Genomic DNA, 14,477 nt, shown 5'->3' with positions numbered 1-14,477 from the left:
CCATTGTTGTCGGCTGATTGCTCGCTCTGTGTTTTTCAGGAAGTCTTATCGGGCGGAGGGGGGGGGGCCGAATGAGACCGAGGCCCGCTGGATCACAGGCCGCAGGACAGAATTAAATGATTTCCATTATTACGCTGAGAATTATTGCTCCCCCTTCGTGAGGTTCCTGCTCCAAGCCAAGATTACTATTTCTGGCAATGTTTGCCTCAGGAAGGAACTTTCGCAGATTTAATGGGACCTGGGCCATTGTACACAGCCTTCTGTATGGCAGCCTGCCATCTTCTCCACAGAGAAGGGAAAGAAGAAGTGAGGGATGTGTGTAAAAAGTCAAAACACGACCGTCCCCGTTTATGCGATCTCAAACACAGACACTATACTGATGACAGAAACTTAAATGATTTTAAATTTGCATTTACTAGGTTCAAATGCAAGAGCATCGTCCTGTGTTTTTTGTATGAAACATATCCTGATGTTCTCAACAGTAAAATCACATTAAAGCAGTAAGATACTCCGTTCCTCTATCTCATCTTTGCTCTGGAACAAGTATCTTCTACCTTCTACCTATTTTAATGAAACAATGTAATAAGAAATGAGAATATATCAGTGAGGTGACACTGAAAAGGCTTTATATTCATAATATTGGGAATATATCAGTATGCAAATATCTGTTCAAAATAAGTTCAGTAAAAACTCTAAAAAAACTAAACTAAAACTAAAAAATGTCCTAAAGCTGTGATATAGTGTGTTAAAAGTACAATATTTCCATCTAAAATATGCAAAAGTATAAAACAGCATATAATAGAATGTATAAGTAAAGTATACCGACTTAGCCAGCTCTTGTTTCAGCTTATGCAGTTTTAAATGTATGTTTTTCTCTGTGGATGTCCAGAATTCATAAAACATTAAAGGTGGCGTAAAGGCAGTAAACGTACAAGCAGCTCCCCCCAGTGACAACACGGTTCCTCTCGCCTGGTTTCTACCAGCAGTTTTCCTTTTGATTGCAACAATCTAAAAAAATAAGTAATTTAATAACATAAATTACACAATTTAAAACACATAAGTGGAGAGATAAACATACATTTTGTAAGTTTGAAACTGAGACGTAGATATGAAAAGATAAATACACTTATAATATTAGCGTCCATTCTGCACAGACATGGATTACAGTATGTTACTAAATTAAATTTATATGAAATGTGGGATGATTTCACACTTAACTTGTTCAATTTAAACAATGGGAAAAGTCAAAGAGGCACATGTCAAAACAATAACTGCTTAAATCTTTATTTAATTATTTTTTTTACAAGTTTATATGTGTTTTAGTGCATTGGAAAGTAAATATTAAGAACCATTAAAGCTCAATTGACAATAAAAAAGTGTAATATGGCATAAAATTAAGAAGAATAAAACCTCACAATTGTTACTTAAATTCCACCACTGCTTTTGTTTCTGTTCATGTTGAATGACTGAAGCAGCTGCAGACAGAAAAATAGTCACTGACGTTGAACAAATGCTTTTGGTTTCAACAAAATGCCTTTAGAATACATTCTACAATGAAAGGTTTTAATATGTGGTTTTTATTGAGTTGCCTGGTGCTCAATGCGAATGTATAAAAACACAGGAGGCGATTTGGAAAAGCTCGGTGGCACATTAATGACTTTAAAGGACTATTTTAGGCCAGTGTTGTGTGTATTTTCCCTGGCGGTTTAATTTTACTTCTACCCCAATGCAGTTTTGGATGCAGCTACTCTTCATATTCAGATTAACATCACCAAATATAATCAAATTATAAATTATAACACATTATTATGAGAAGTAACTATCCGAAAAATGGCCCATTCTGCGAAACGAGTGCTCTTTAAGTAGGGCGGATATACTTTTACACCGTCGCTCACTCAACTGCACAAATAGGTCCTCCGTCGCAGGCGGATGCATTAAACCGATGACAGCGGTGATTTGCCGCCCTGGGTCGCCTTTTGTGGCAGCGTGCTTTAAGCTCTCGTCTAGTCCGAGTTTAAAACATGAAGTGGTCATTAGGCGGACACCGGAGTGGTAGACTAATCACACTCACCCCGGCCTGCCCCCCCCCCCCCCGTAAACACCCCCAAGGAGCGGCTTTAATGGAAGCTTTTAAATACCATGGTGACTCCACGTGTTTATATAAATGCAGATTAAAATCTCTCTCTATATATATATATTTAAAAAGGTGCAGTCGTTTGACCCCGAGTCATATATATATATATATATATATATATATATATATATATATATATATATATATATATATATATATATATATATTGTTATATTGTTATATATATATATATATATATATATATATATATATGCCTGCATATTCCCTACAGTAACACCCTACGATGTCAACTAAAATGAAATAAGTCCCTTTAAGAAAAGTGCATATTAAACTCACATGGTTATATATATATATATATATATATATATATATATATATATATATATATATATATACAAATTCTATCACATATTCACAGACTATTTTAGACCAACGTGTGATGACTTCACTGTGCGTTTTGCCGCACGAGAGCTGCGCGTCATTTCATGTCGGCGAGTGCTGCCATCTAGCGGCCGTGTCATGCGTTGCTGCGCCACACGATGCGCGTGTGTGCGTTGGAGCGCGCACGTTAATTATAAAGCAGTAAAAAAACAATAAATACAAAATCAATTAACAATGACTCACAGTGGTTCTCTTCTATACAGCCAACAACCACTGACTATTCAAGTTAAATTATTCCAACGTGCCACATGTAGGTCTAACCACTTATTTTATTTTATTCTAACCTCGTCGGCAATGAATGTACAATTTGTACCGACTTATCATATAAGAAAATATTCATCTATTGTTGTTTCAAAGTCAAGTTATTTTCACTTGGGTTTAGTTTATCTGCAATGACATCACCTTCTTAATGGTGCATTTGGTCAATTAACACATTTTCTTTCACTCTGCTCCGGGAGCTGGACAGAAGTTGTGTTTTTAGATCTCAGGGGATTCCTGTTTTCGACCTTTGACCTCCATTAAACCACAAGACCGGTCTTCAGGGAGGAAGTTGGGTTGACTCAGGAAGTGAAGGCAGGTGTCAGCTGTGTTGGACCGCTGACACTTGACCCCAAACTGGCTGCGAAAAAAACTGAACAACTGAAATCCTTCATTTCATCAGAGCCAGCGGGGCTGTTAGGAAAAGGAACCGCGTTATTTCAAGTTAGAAATAAGGCATGTTAAAAAAAAAAAATGTTTTTCACTGCACGCTTTCAATTTTGGTCTGTCCAAACTATTGAGAAGCAAACCGCTACTTTCATTCATCAGTTAATTTGTTCATGTCATCATTTTTTTCTATTAGTATGACACTACAAAGTAAAAATCAAAAGGAGCAAATTTTCCCATTCCCGAGAATATGGGCAACAACATAAATTACAATATTTTAAAATTACTCTTCAGTGGAGCAAATAATGCACACACACACTATCATAGGGAATTATACAGCACAAAGAATAATTTCAGACTTTGTAGCTTGTTTGAGAAGTGTATTTTCTTTTAATCCCTCTTTTTGTCATTACATTACATCCCATTCATCAAGTCACTGTAGTATTCTGAAGACCAACAAAGACCCGAGTGAAAAAGCTAATGCACCATTTAATGTCATAAGGGTCATTTCATGACCATTCCCTTTTTTCTTAGTGCACACGACAGCCCTAAACTACCAAAAAGAGCATTTACAGAAGCAGGTGTAAAATCACTTGGTTTAGGAGATTAGACGCTTCGATAAGGTCCATCAGTAAAAACAAGACTAAGATCAGCAAATATACACACGGTTCTTTTTAAAACTGCATTTTTGTACACATCGTATTTTTAACTGCACTCAGATTAAGGAGATGACGTGTAAGCTTGATTACAAAAGTAAATGAGTTACGGTAAGACCGGCTTCTGTTGGCATTACTTTGGCAAATAAATCAACATTAAAAAAAAAAATTAAAACCCATTCTTAAAAAACAAAATCATCACAAACAACGTGCTGATTCATGAAAATCGGAATAAATCTTCAAATGTGCTTTAGAAAAAAAGAGCCAGTTCAAGTGGTTTGTTTAAGGATAAAATGACACTATCTTAAAGTACGAACTCTGCATAGACCGACGTGTGCGGACATCTACAGTACGACCAGCACCCGAGGAAAGATCAAGCCCGGTGGAGCGGTGGTTCTCCTGCATCGACTTAAGATTTAAAAAGTCTATGAGAGGGTCGAATCCTGTTAGAACGCGTTCTATTTTCATTACATTTTCAATGAATTGAATTCACTGCCTAAAAAGAGACCCTGTATTATAATACAGAAGCATCTTCGGACTGGCCCCTCTGTTCCCCCGAAGGAACATTTGAACAAATATGGGACTTTTTAGTCATGCGTACATACAAGATACTACTTGTGTGCCAAACCATTCCTTTCAAAGGGCTCGCACACTCCCACATATTAAAACATTGAGTCACATGTGACCGTATTAAAAAGAAAAGAAGAAAAAAAGAGACGCTCCTCATGAACGGCTCATTGTCTCTGATGGTCCCGCCTTCAGGCTTTTAGCCCTCGTCGGTGTTCTGCACGCTGCCGTCGCCCAGCAGCCTCTCTCTCTCACCGGGGCCGTCCTCCGGCTCCCCGGCGCTCGCCATCGCGGCGCACCACGGTATCCTGGCCAGCAGGGGGCGGTGCAGCCCGTTGTACAGCGCCGTGCCGGCCAGCAGCACCAGGAAGCCCAGCACCTGCAGGCCCTGGAACCGCTCCCAACCCAGCGCCAGGCTCACCGCCCAGATGACCAGCGTGCGCAGGCTGTCCAGCACCATGCGCGTGGTGGCGCTGATCTCCTTGGTGACGCTGATGCCGGCGAAGTTGAAGAAGGCGATGCTGACCGTGTTCCCCAGCAGCGCCAGCAGGATGAGGGGCTCGTGGCCGATCTGACAGAAGGCGTCGAGCGCGTCCTCCAGCACCTGCCGGGGGTTCCCGCTGAAGGCGCCGACGTGGATGAAGTACATCGGGATGAGAAGCAGCGACAGGACGAAGAAGCCAAAGAAGCCTGGGGATAAGAGCGTGACATGTGACCTGAAGCTTTCCAACGAGTCAAATCAAATTCTGCCCCTTCGCCTGCGCGTGTGACCAGTTTGTTAACCTTTCTTTATTCGAACCAATACAATTATTTGAAGAGATTTGTTTTCTTTTACTGCTTTCTCCTCCTGTTAACCTCAGCTGTGTGGGAAAAGCTGCAGACTTTTGGCATTTCTTGCATCTAAATGCAGATGAAAAGCTTCCGTACCTTCTGTACCAACAGCCCGGAGAGGGTGGACATCATGTTTGTAGACAAACTTTTCCTCCAGCACCATCTGCACGGAAACAATGACCTGAGCCAGGATGATCAGAAGGTCTCCTGCAGGACAGAAGAGCGGAGTGTAAACAAGTTAAAACGCCGAACCCACTGAAGTACACTTTGCTGTTACCTGGAAGCCCAAAGTCCTCCTCACCTGTGACGATGTCGCTGAGTTTGTGGGTGTCTTCGCTGTGCCCGCTGAAGAAGTCGGCGAGGCCCACTATCACCAGGCCCAGGATGGTGGTGAGGATGCCGACCCACTGGCTGGGCGTCAGGCGGCGCCCCAGGAACGCCACGGACAGCAGACCGGTGAAGATGATGACGGCGCCGCGCAGCATCTGGAAGCTGGAGGCGCTGGTCATGTTGAGAGCTGCAAACGAAACACGAGAGTCAAGTTAGTTCCCCTTTTCACGAAAGAACCGAACGCGACGTCATCTGTGACCTTTTGAAGGGGAGGACGGATCCGGGAAGGCAAAAGGAGGACAAGTCACTCACCGACATACATGATGGAGGTGGCCGTCATGTCACACATGGCGGGCGGGAAGAAGAGGAGCGGGTTGAAGCTCTGGCCGGGGTTCATCCGGGGCTCCGGGCGTCGTCTGTCGTGGCACAGCAAGAGGTAGAAGACTGCGATGCAGCTGAACTCGCCCAGGAACATGCCCACCGCCTGCACAGGTAGGACGGGAGCCGGACGCACCATGGTTTACTTTTTGGAAATAAGGGGGGGGGGGGGGGGGGGGGGGGGGTAGGAAGCAGTATAATACAATAGATTTCACAGTTCATTACTTTACCTGTACGAACGGGTGAGTGAATGGGTGGTCCGGGTCGTCACGGCAACCCTTCGCAGAGAACATGTCAGCCCATCTGTCGGACAAGAAACCGCCATTGCAACTTTATTATTGATGTTCTACACAACCACATATAGTACATTACATGTCATTTAACTGATGCTTTTATCCAAAGCGACTTGCAAAAGTGCATTTTTCAAGAAACAAGAAAGTTGCTAGAGATAAGCGCCGTTTAAAGTACAATTTATGTCCTACAATGGGTCTTGTCTTTGTTAGTCAAGGTAAAGTCTAATAGAAAAGGGTTTGGATCACAGCTGGAGCTGCAAAGACAAGTCGATTAATCAACATTTATTTGCTTATAGCTTCTCAAATGTGATGCTGCCGCTGTCTGTCATGTAGTATAATATTACACTCCACATGTTTGTTGGAAAATGTCGGTCGGACTTCTGATTTCTGGATAAATCAGCTTAGTCTGCGGAAAATTATACGGGACATTTTTCACTATTTCTGACATTGACCACCAATAACTTAATAAGTGTCAAACCGCTAACTGTGCGTTTTTCATTCGTATTACTTGATGTAACTGCTGCCTTTGACCGACAACTAACTCATAAAAAACGAGCGTGAACCAGAGTTCTGTAGAGGAAGAACATTTAGTTTTGCATATTGGACAGTCAGACAAAATGATGTTAGTTGTAAAGTTAATGACTAAACCCACATAACAACCCCCCCCCCCCCCCTGGTTTCCGCAATCAGACCAGCAGAGGAAGTGTGACCAGCGCGTGAGCGTCTCATTTAAAAAACGCAAGCGTGACGTGATTTCTTCACAACGCAACCGCGTCGAGAGCTCGTCCAACACAGGAAGGGAACTCGATCCCGAATGTGCCGCGACTGCTCCGGTTCAGGTGTCTCCAACGCGGAAGCTTGAAAGGGAAAGAGGGAAATTTGCACCAAAAAGTATCAGTCCACATGCTGCACCTGACCTCCTGCTGAGGGGGCCCGACTAGGCCCGCGGGTCAGGTGACTGTGGGGGAAACTCAAACCGTTAGTGGCCGTTTCTGACGTGACTCAGCTGGCTTTCTCTGGGTGGTTGGAACTCAGACGGTGATTCAGTCAACAGCGTGTGAAGTTTTGTTTAGCGGACAGAAAACCCGCAGGAGGGACAGAGAAGTGGGTCAGAGGGGAGCTGACTTCACAGATTAATGGGGAAGTTTAAAAAAGCTGTCTGCTTGTACTGAAATAGAAAAGCTCTCCCCGTCGTGACGATAACGTGAGAGGACTTACGTGTATTAACATTCAAAGTTGCCTTTGGGAAATGTTCTCTACAGCTTCTCAAACTGTAAATTTAACATATTATGACAATAAAAGGGCTCTTTCACTTTCATTCTGACGTTTAAAAGATCGAATGGTTGATCAGTTTTACAAAGAAAAAAATGAATCGATCTCTGTATTTCTGAGCTGCAGGCCCTTAAATATATGTGGTTTCCTCGCTCTCAGTCAAAGATAAACTAGCAATCACTGGGATTGATCATCAATTAGTTATTATAAATCTTATATTTTAAGATCCAACTTAAATTGCATGTTTTCTTTCTCAGCATTGTCTGCCGTTTGTCTGTCCAAGTGAAAAACGAAAGTAAGGGTCAGCTGCAGATAAACATGTCATCATCTGTCTTCACCTGCGTGCGTTGCACAACCTCCCAAAACACGAGTGTCTGAGTCACAACATCCTCGTTAAACACAGACAGTTAATGTAATATTGTAATGCAATACGGAACAACCAGAGGTCATTTCCCTTTACAGCCACGAGTGGGAAGAGTATCTATAGATGCTATATAATCTATAGATTCAACTATCTCCGTCCTCTCGATCACACTTTCGCCCCTTAACTCTCGATAAGGGTTCGTTTGTTTGTGTTAGCTAACAACACGTTAGCATCTAGCAGCGAACTACGAGTGGGAAACATGCAGGTGACACTCGGTATTAAAACTAAACAAGCTAATTAGCTAATAAAGATGAGAAACACCCATTGGGCATTTGTTCTCCCAGCAGTGAATATCCCTTTTAACTTCTTAAATAAGCGCACTCACTTTGCGGATAGTGTGTTGAGGGACCCGGTCGTGAGCATAAGTCCCGCCAGGAACAGCTGGTATTTAGTCCACGCCATGCCGGGACAGAGAAGCCACCGAGTCGCCCTTTGCCTGAAGAGACGCGGAATATTATTCCCACAAATGCGTTCTGTGGGAGGCTCCACGGCCCGCGTGGGTCACGTGACAACTCGCCGCCAGTCAGCTGACCGCCTTGTGCACCGCCTCGCTGCTTCCGAGTGCTGCCGGAAATGGCCCAACAGATTAATAATGACCAAAATAAATCAATGTTTTACTAATTTTATTTAATTATATATTAAATGTTGTTGCTATGTGTAACATGGTTTGTTTTGTCATTGTTTCCCCAGTTTAGATCTACTTAAACACCCGTATTTGTTAAGGGGATCCTTAAAGTAATAAGTGTTAAAGGTTCCCAGGATGAACAGCAGAGGGCGATAAAGACCGGACAGAACTTCTACATCCAAGAAAGTTGGACCAGAGTTCTTTCTCCCTCACGTGGCGTCACATTGCTCAAAATTAAAAAATAATATGCACTCCTTGTTCCACTAGAATGCATAGTGTTAAATATGTCAATTGTAAGCCTTTCAAATCCTGCGTTTTAATAGAATATAATAATCCAGAATAATATGAAATAAATAAATTACTCACTACAAGTAAATGAAGAACTAGAGTTGTGTTGTATTCAGCATCTCAATAATTTAACAACAGAGTTTTGAAATCTTATGACTTGAGTTCATTATTCATTCATTCAGTGCTGGCTGTCCTCTTTTGCTCCGTGAGCCTTCCTCCTGTGTGCAAAGTTGATTTTGACATAATGTTACTATAAAAAGAGAGTTGGTTCACCCTCAATCTTAACCATATTTCTTGTAAACATCTTGATTATTGATAAGTTCACAATTATCAGCAACAAAGGTCACGGCCATGTGTTTTCTAGACCAAACAAAAGAGACAAAAGGGACCCAATGTATCGGTGGGCGGATCGATACCTAAAGCTTAATACTTGGAACTGTTTTAAGTAGGCTATTCAAATAGGGCCCATACTCAAAAACTACACCTCAAGCTTCACAGACCATTAAACACTGTTCTGTGTTTAGATGTGTGATGGACAGAGAATACGAAAAAGAAAAGCCACATTTTTGGCAAATAATTGTAATGAATAAATAGAATGTTTATGATGCACCTCTGAGACCATGGCAGGAGTGCCGGCCTTTGCAAAGTTAAGGGAAGTTGCAATAACAAAAAGAGTCAGTATGTACCTTTCATTGTATTATTTTACAATGATTATAATGTGCCCTTGAAGAATCACAACATCTGTGGCAGTCATGGACATTTTTGCGTGGATGTCACTGTTAAACCTAAGGCCAAAGCAGTGTTCACTAAGAGGCTTTACACTATCTGCCATTATCTATTTACAACAAGAAAGGAATATGTTCACTACAGTTAAAAAGTTTTTTTTTAAAAACTAAAGTGAAGGGATGATTAATGAAATTGCAGTATGCACATATCCACTTTCATTTATCCATTAATTGACTTCAAATTTATGTACCAGTTTCACCTGAAACTGGAGATTAATGCACCTGAGAGCATGAAGATGATCCATTAAAAAGACCTAATAAGGCAGGTTTACTAATGTGAATGTCCCATGATCGGTGAATTGAACAGCCCGCCGACTAAAACCCTGAAGACATTGCAAAGTAATAACAAAAATGAACACCGGGGCTCACATGGACTTATTAGTTGTTTGTTTAGTTTGGTAATTAGGACTTTACCCAAACTATGAATTGAAAACTCACATACTTTTCTAGAATGTTAATATTTCGGTAATTAGGATATCATTCACCACAGTTCTGTGACAGATCAGGGCTCGCAGCAACACGAGGTCAGGAGCCGGAGTTTGTATTTGCCCACAGTAGCACAAGGACACACTCTGCGTGTGAAAACAGCTGGACTGTGGACCCAGCCTTCCCAAACCAAGTCCGCTTAGATATAAATGCTCTTTTATTGACATACAAGGATGGACAACTTCTTCAATTTTTAACAGCAACACATCTTGAAGTCAAACTACAATTAAAAGAAAAATACAAATCAGATAAAAATCATTGCAATCAGCTTCAGTGGTAAGAAAACTAATTAAAACTCTTAATTGCAGAAAGAGACGTCCTCACGCTGCAGGCTGCAACCTTTTATTTCAGACCACAACGTTTCTGTTTGCTTTGAAAAAAGCCAATTCATTTATTTAATATGCTGCGTATGTTAAAATGTGACAAAATCTCTGACGCAGACACGCCTGACCTGCGACCCGCTGTCCCCCCTGTCCACTCGTCTTCCCTGTATTATCCACTGTATCAGCAACACACCATGACAGTAATTGTCGCTGTCGTGATTCTGCATCAGCCTCTGAGGGCTGTCTTTAGTTACGCAATCGCTCTCCAGCGGGGCCCAATGTTCTCGTAGCCAGAACCTGTTCCCTTAATTCCCTATTTGGCGAGTATAGAAGCCATCAGACACGCAGGGCTTATTATTAAAAAGTCTGTCCCTTTGAGGGGATTCTGTAAAGGAACACTAAAACGTACAGAATTCCCAGACAAAAAAAAAAAACACATCAGGGATAAAAAGGTTTCTGAAAATCCAATTATAGTTATTACTGTTATTTATTTACCTGTATGTTTACAGTAAAAACTGCTGTAGTGAAAATAAATTGAGTATCTATCCATCTCCCTCTCTCAAACCACATATGAATAAAACAATAGCTCACCATGAGCAGCAATCTCTTCTTTCAGACATGGAGATCATGTTCTTGTTGTAAAAATGAATGTTCAGGATGTGAAATAAGCCCATCGTGTAAGATGCTTGTTTTATTTGTCTATTTTTGGTTGTGTGGGACACCAGTAAATCTGCTGCTGAGCTAATTTAATAATCACATTCATTTCTCAAAATGTCATTGTTGACTCATAGACACAATTAGAATAAATCTGTCATGTGTCAATGTACTGTTTGAGGGAGGAGTGTGACTTTTGCAATTCATTTGAGGATGCTTTTAACTAGAAAAATCTTTTTCTAGTTAAAAGCATCCTTCTTTTTTAATTTTTTTTATTTCATATAGCATCTTTCTTTTTCTATTTTATACCCCCATTAAGGCTATTTTGAGATCTTCCCACAGTTCCCACTGGCTAAAACCTTTTCTAAAGATCTTGAGACTCTGACCATCCATCATTTCTGAGTATGGCGTATTAATGGAGCCTACAACACTGTAAGTGGTTTTTATTGTTCGAGAAATATTGTTTGACTTAGACACTCGTGATTGTGTGTACAAAAACAAGATGATTAGTGTTAGTACCGTGAGTAATGTGTCTACATCACATGGTGCAGAGTGCCTCTTTGGTTTCTGTGTATGGATTTCACAACATTTACTTCAGCTCTGATCTCATGCAGGATTATCTAACCATTGAGGAGCTTTGCGACGCTAACAGGGTGTGCAGGGCTGCGGAGATCTTCTTCTTAGGGACACCTAATCGAAAGTGACACAGGAGCAGCCCTGCAGATTTGATGTTAATCCACGTTGAAGTCAGAAACATTTCCAACGCTCTCGGGCGGTTCTTTCGTAGCGAAAAAGGGCACAATTGAAATTGTGCCACGACGGTCCCAAATTGTGCGATGTGAGACCTATTCCCATCATTTACTCACACCTTGGGTGAGGAGCAAGGAGTCAAAAACGCAGACAATGTTGCTCCCAAGTGATTTAATGTCACGCTTTGAGATCTGCCAGAACACACAACAGCTTGCATCTGGAGCTCAATTGATATAGAATACGAGCTGGTTCTCACAATACGCATGTTACAATGTGCACACGTTTACGATTACGAAAGTTGTGTGCAAATTATGGAAAAAGAATGAATCTCAAACGCAATGAAACCTGTTTCTCAAAAGCAATATACTGTAGGTAGGAAGAAAGTTAGATGTGTATCTCAGTAAAATGTGGAGCAGAAAGATATTCAGCGATGTAAATCGAGGATGTAAACAACAGTGAATTCTTCAATTTCTTCCTCAACAGCGTGAATCCTGAATGTTTTCAACGACCCAATGAGGCCTCTGAACTTTGCAGGTGGTGTCGCTGCAGGACGTGCAGGTCTTTTGATGTCCGAGGGCAGCGGAGCTCTCTTTTGATTCTCCCTCTGCAGTGCAGCTCTATCGAATCAACCTGGCGAAGCTCCTCATTAGTCGCGTATCACTTCTGATCAGAGACAGACCCTCTGTTGATCAAACAGAGGCTTCACTCGAACGCCTGTACGTGTGCAGAACAAAGATTTTCTTTTGTTCTGCCGGGACAAATTACATCCTAAATGGTAGAACATTAGCAGTTCATAGTATTTTTAAAAAAGCGGATGAATGAGGAGGACAGAGGACGTGCAGCACACGCACTCCTTTAACTGTTAATTGGTTGTCGACTGGTAAGTACCCACTCATGGAGATATTTGAATAATTGGAAGTTGCACTCATATTTCATTTGTTTTTTGTAAGAATATACAGTAACTATATAATATATAGGATAATACATACAGCTCTTTAATTATCTTCTGGTACAGAGAAACGGACACCTGGACAAAATGTATAATGCAGTATCTGGACCAACATCCGAAAACTCTCTAAATGACATCGTCTTTAACGGGGGCCGCTTCACGTGTGTCGCAGACCGGAGATCATTGTTCTCGCAGCTTTGCAGCGTCCCTGCGGCCCGTCAGTGCGTTCAGTGGAATCAGCAACAATCAGCTTCTGGTCTGATTCTCATGATCTCGCTTGTGCTCCCGTCGGTTCTCGTATCAGCTGACGGCATCAAGCGTTCAGAAGAACATCTCGCCGACAGCCCGTTTGGCCACAGAGCTGGGTTCGTGTCTGGAGCCATGGAAGCAGAATAATTATAGAGGAGATGGGAAGTGGTGGTGGTGGTGGTGGTGGGAGTTGGGGGGGGGGGGGAGTTGGCTGCAAAGCCTGAGGTCACAGTTATGTAACAACACTAATGTCGCAAGATGACATAAGGCCCTCCCCAGCATCGCTGCTGCTTGATGCCTTTTCCCCTCACATTAGTTAAAATAATGACGTACAGCCGATCTGAAACGTGGATGTCAGATGCTTTAAAAATATGTGTCCAGTTGATTAAGGTGTAAGATGGTGTAGCACATTTCTGAATGATTGATGCACGTGAACATCGGCATGTGGGTTTATGCATTTATGTATCTTGTTACATTCGTTTGCGAGTTTAATTGATGTCGGTCTCAGTAAAGAAAATAGCGACGAGACAGCGTCATTTATACACATTGGTTGGTAATGCCCACCATCCTTTGATTAACTAACGAGAGTGGAGCAGGCCGCGATGGCATCCACCTGTGAGATAAAGCTCCTGGCTGGCAGTATTTTCAGTATTGTTTTGAGAAATGAGTTGGATTGAGGCAATGCAATGGGATTGAGGTGTGACAGGAACTGAACACTGGACGTTGAGAGAAGGATTGAGGCTCTGGAGAGATTAGAAAGCCGTCATCCACCAAGCAACAACCATCATCCTCTCCCCTTTCATTTAATCCCCTGAATGTGCTCTGCTGACTCTGGGAAGCGCTCATCTAGAGATTATTTTGTGGAATAATGACTGGGAGACAATAGAGTGGCTGGGAAAGCTTGAATGAAATAAAGGAGGAGGTTGTCTGGAAATGATGAAGCGAGAATGATGACGGAGGATTTGCACATTTTCGTAGAAACAGAAGTGTGCTGTTTATTTTCCTGTCGTCCACTTTGCACTTAGAGTTGTTAAATTACAAACACTTGATTTGAGAGCATCGTCATTACTCGCCGCTCTGCAAGTAAATCTGGTTTCTTTGTGAAAGCAGCCATTCGGTTGCAGAGGCCGCTCTATTATCTGTACTTAATAGATTGTTTTCTACTCTACTGTCGCCTCGAAGGATCTTAAATTTCATGTGAATTACCTGCAATATGTAGATCTATCTTTATAATTGTTATATGTATCTTTTGGAGCTCTAAAGTTGTTTAACTTGAGCATGACTTAAGAGAAAAACAATGTTCTGTTTACTTTGGAATGCTTGGTTGACCAAGCATGAGCTTCTGCTGCCTGTCAGATGACATTTGTGTCCCAAAACTCACGGATCCATGCATGTCTGTATCCTGCTCTGTTTGTTCCTGTTACACAGTTCTAAAA

The 14,477-nt window shown here is 41.7% G+C and overlaps 1 protein-coding gene across 1 annotated transcript; it reads right to left on the bottom strand.

Moving 5' to 3' along the window:
* Positions 1-3,548: 3,548 nt before the first annotated feature.
* On the bottom strand, positions 3,549-8,495 carry slc35f6 (solute carrier family 35 member F6). The gene is made up of 6 exons (XM_040160943.2): positions 8,258-8,495; positions 6,174-6,246; positions 5,878-6,049; positions 5,537-5,752; positions 5,332-5,442; positions 3,549-5,094 (listed from the first exon to the last, which is right to left on the bottom strand). Exons 1-6 carry the CDS (start codon positions 8,332-8,334, stop codon positions 4,604-4,606), a joined length of 1,140 nt encoding a protein of 379 aa, XP_040016877.2. The 5' UTR covers positions 8,335-8,495; the 3' UTR covers positions 3,549-4,603.
* Positions 8,496-14,477: the final 5,982 nt, after the last annotated feature.

This window comes from Gasterosteus aculeatus, chromosome 18, assembly GCF_964276395.1.
Source record: "Gasterosteus aculeatus chromosome 18, fGasAcu3.hap1.1, whole genome shotgun sequence".
NCBI lineage: Eukaryota > Metazoa > Chordata > Actinopteri > Perciformes > Gasterosteidae > Gasterosteus > Gasterosteus aculeatus.
The sequence above is the reverse complement of the archived record's forward strand: the minus strand, read 5'-3'. Positions and strand labels throughout refer to the sequence as shown.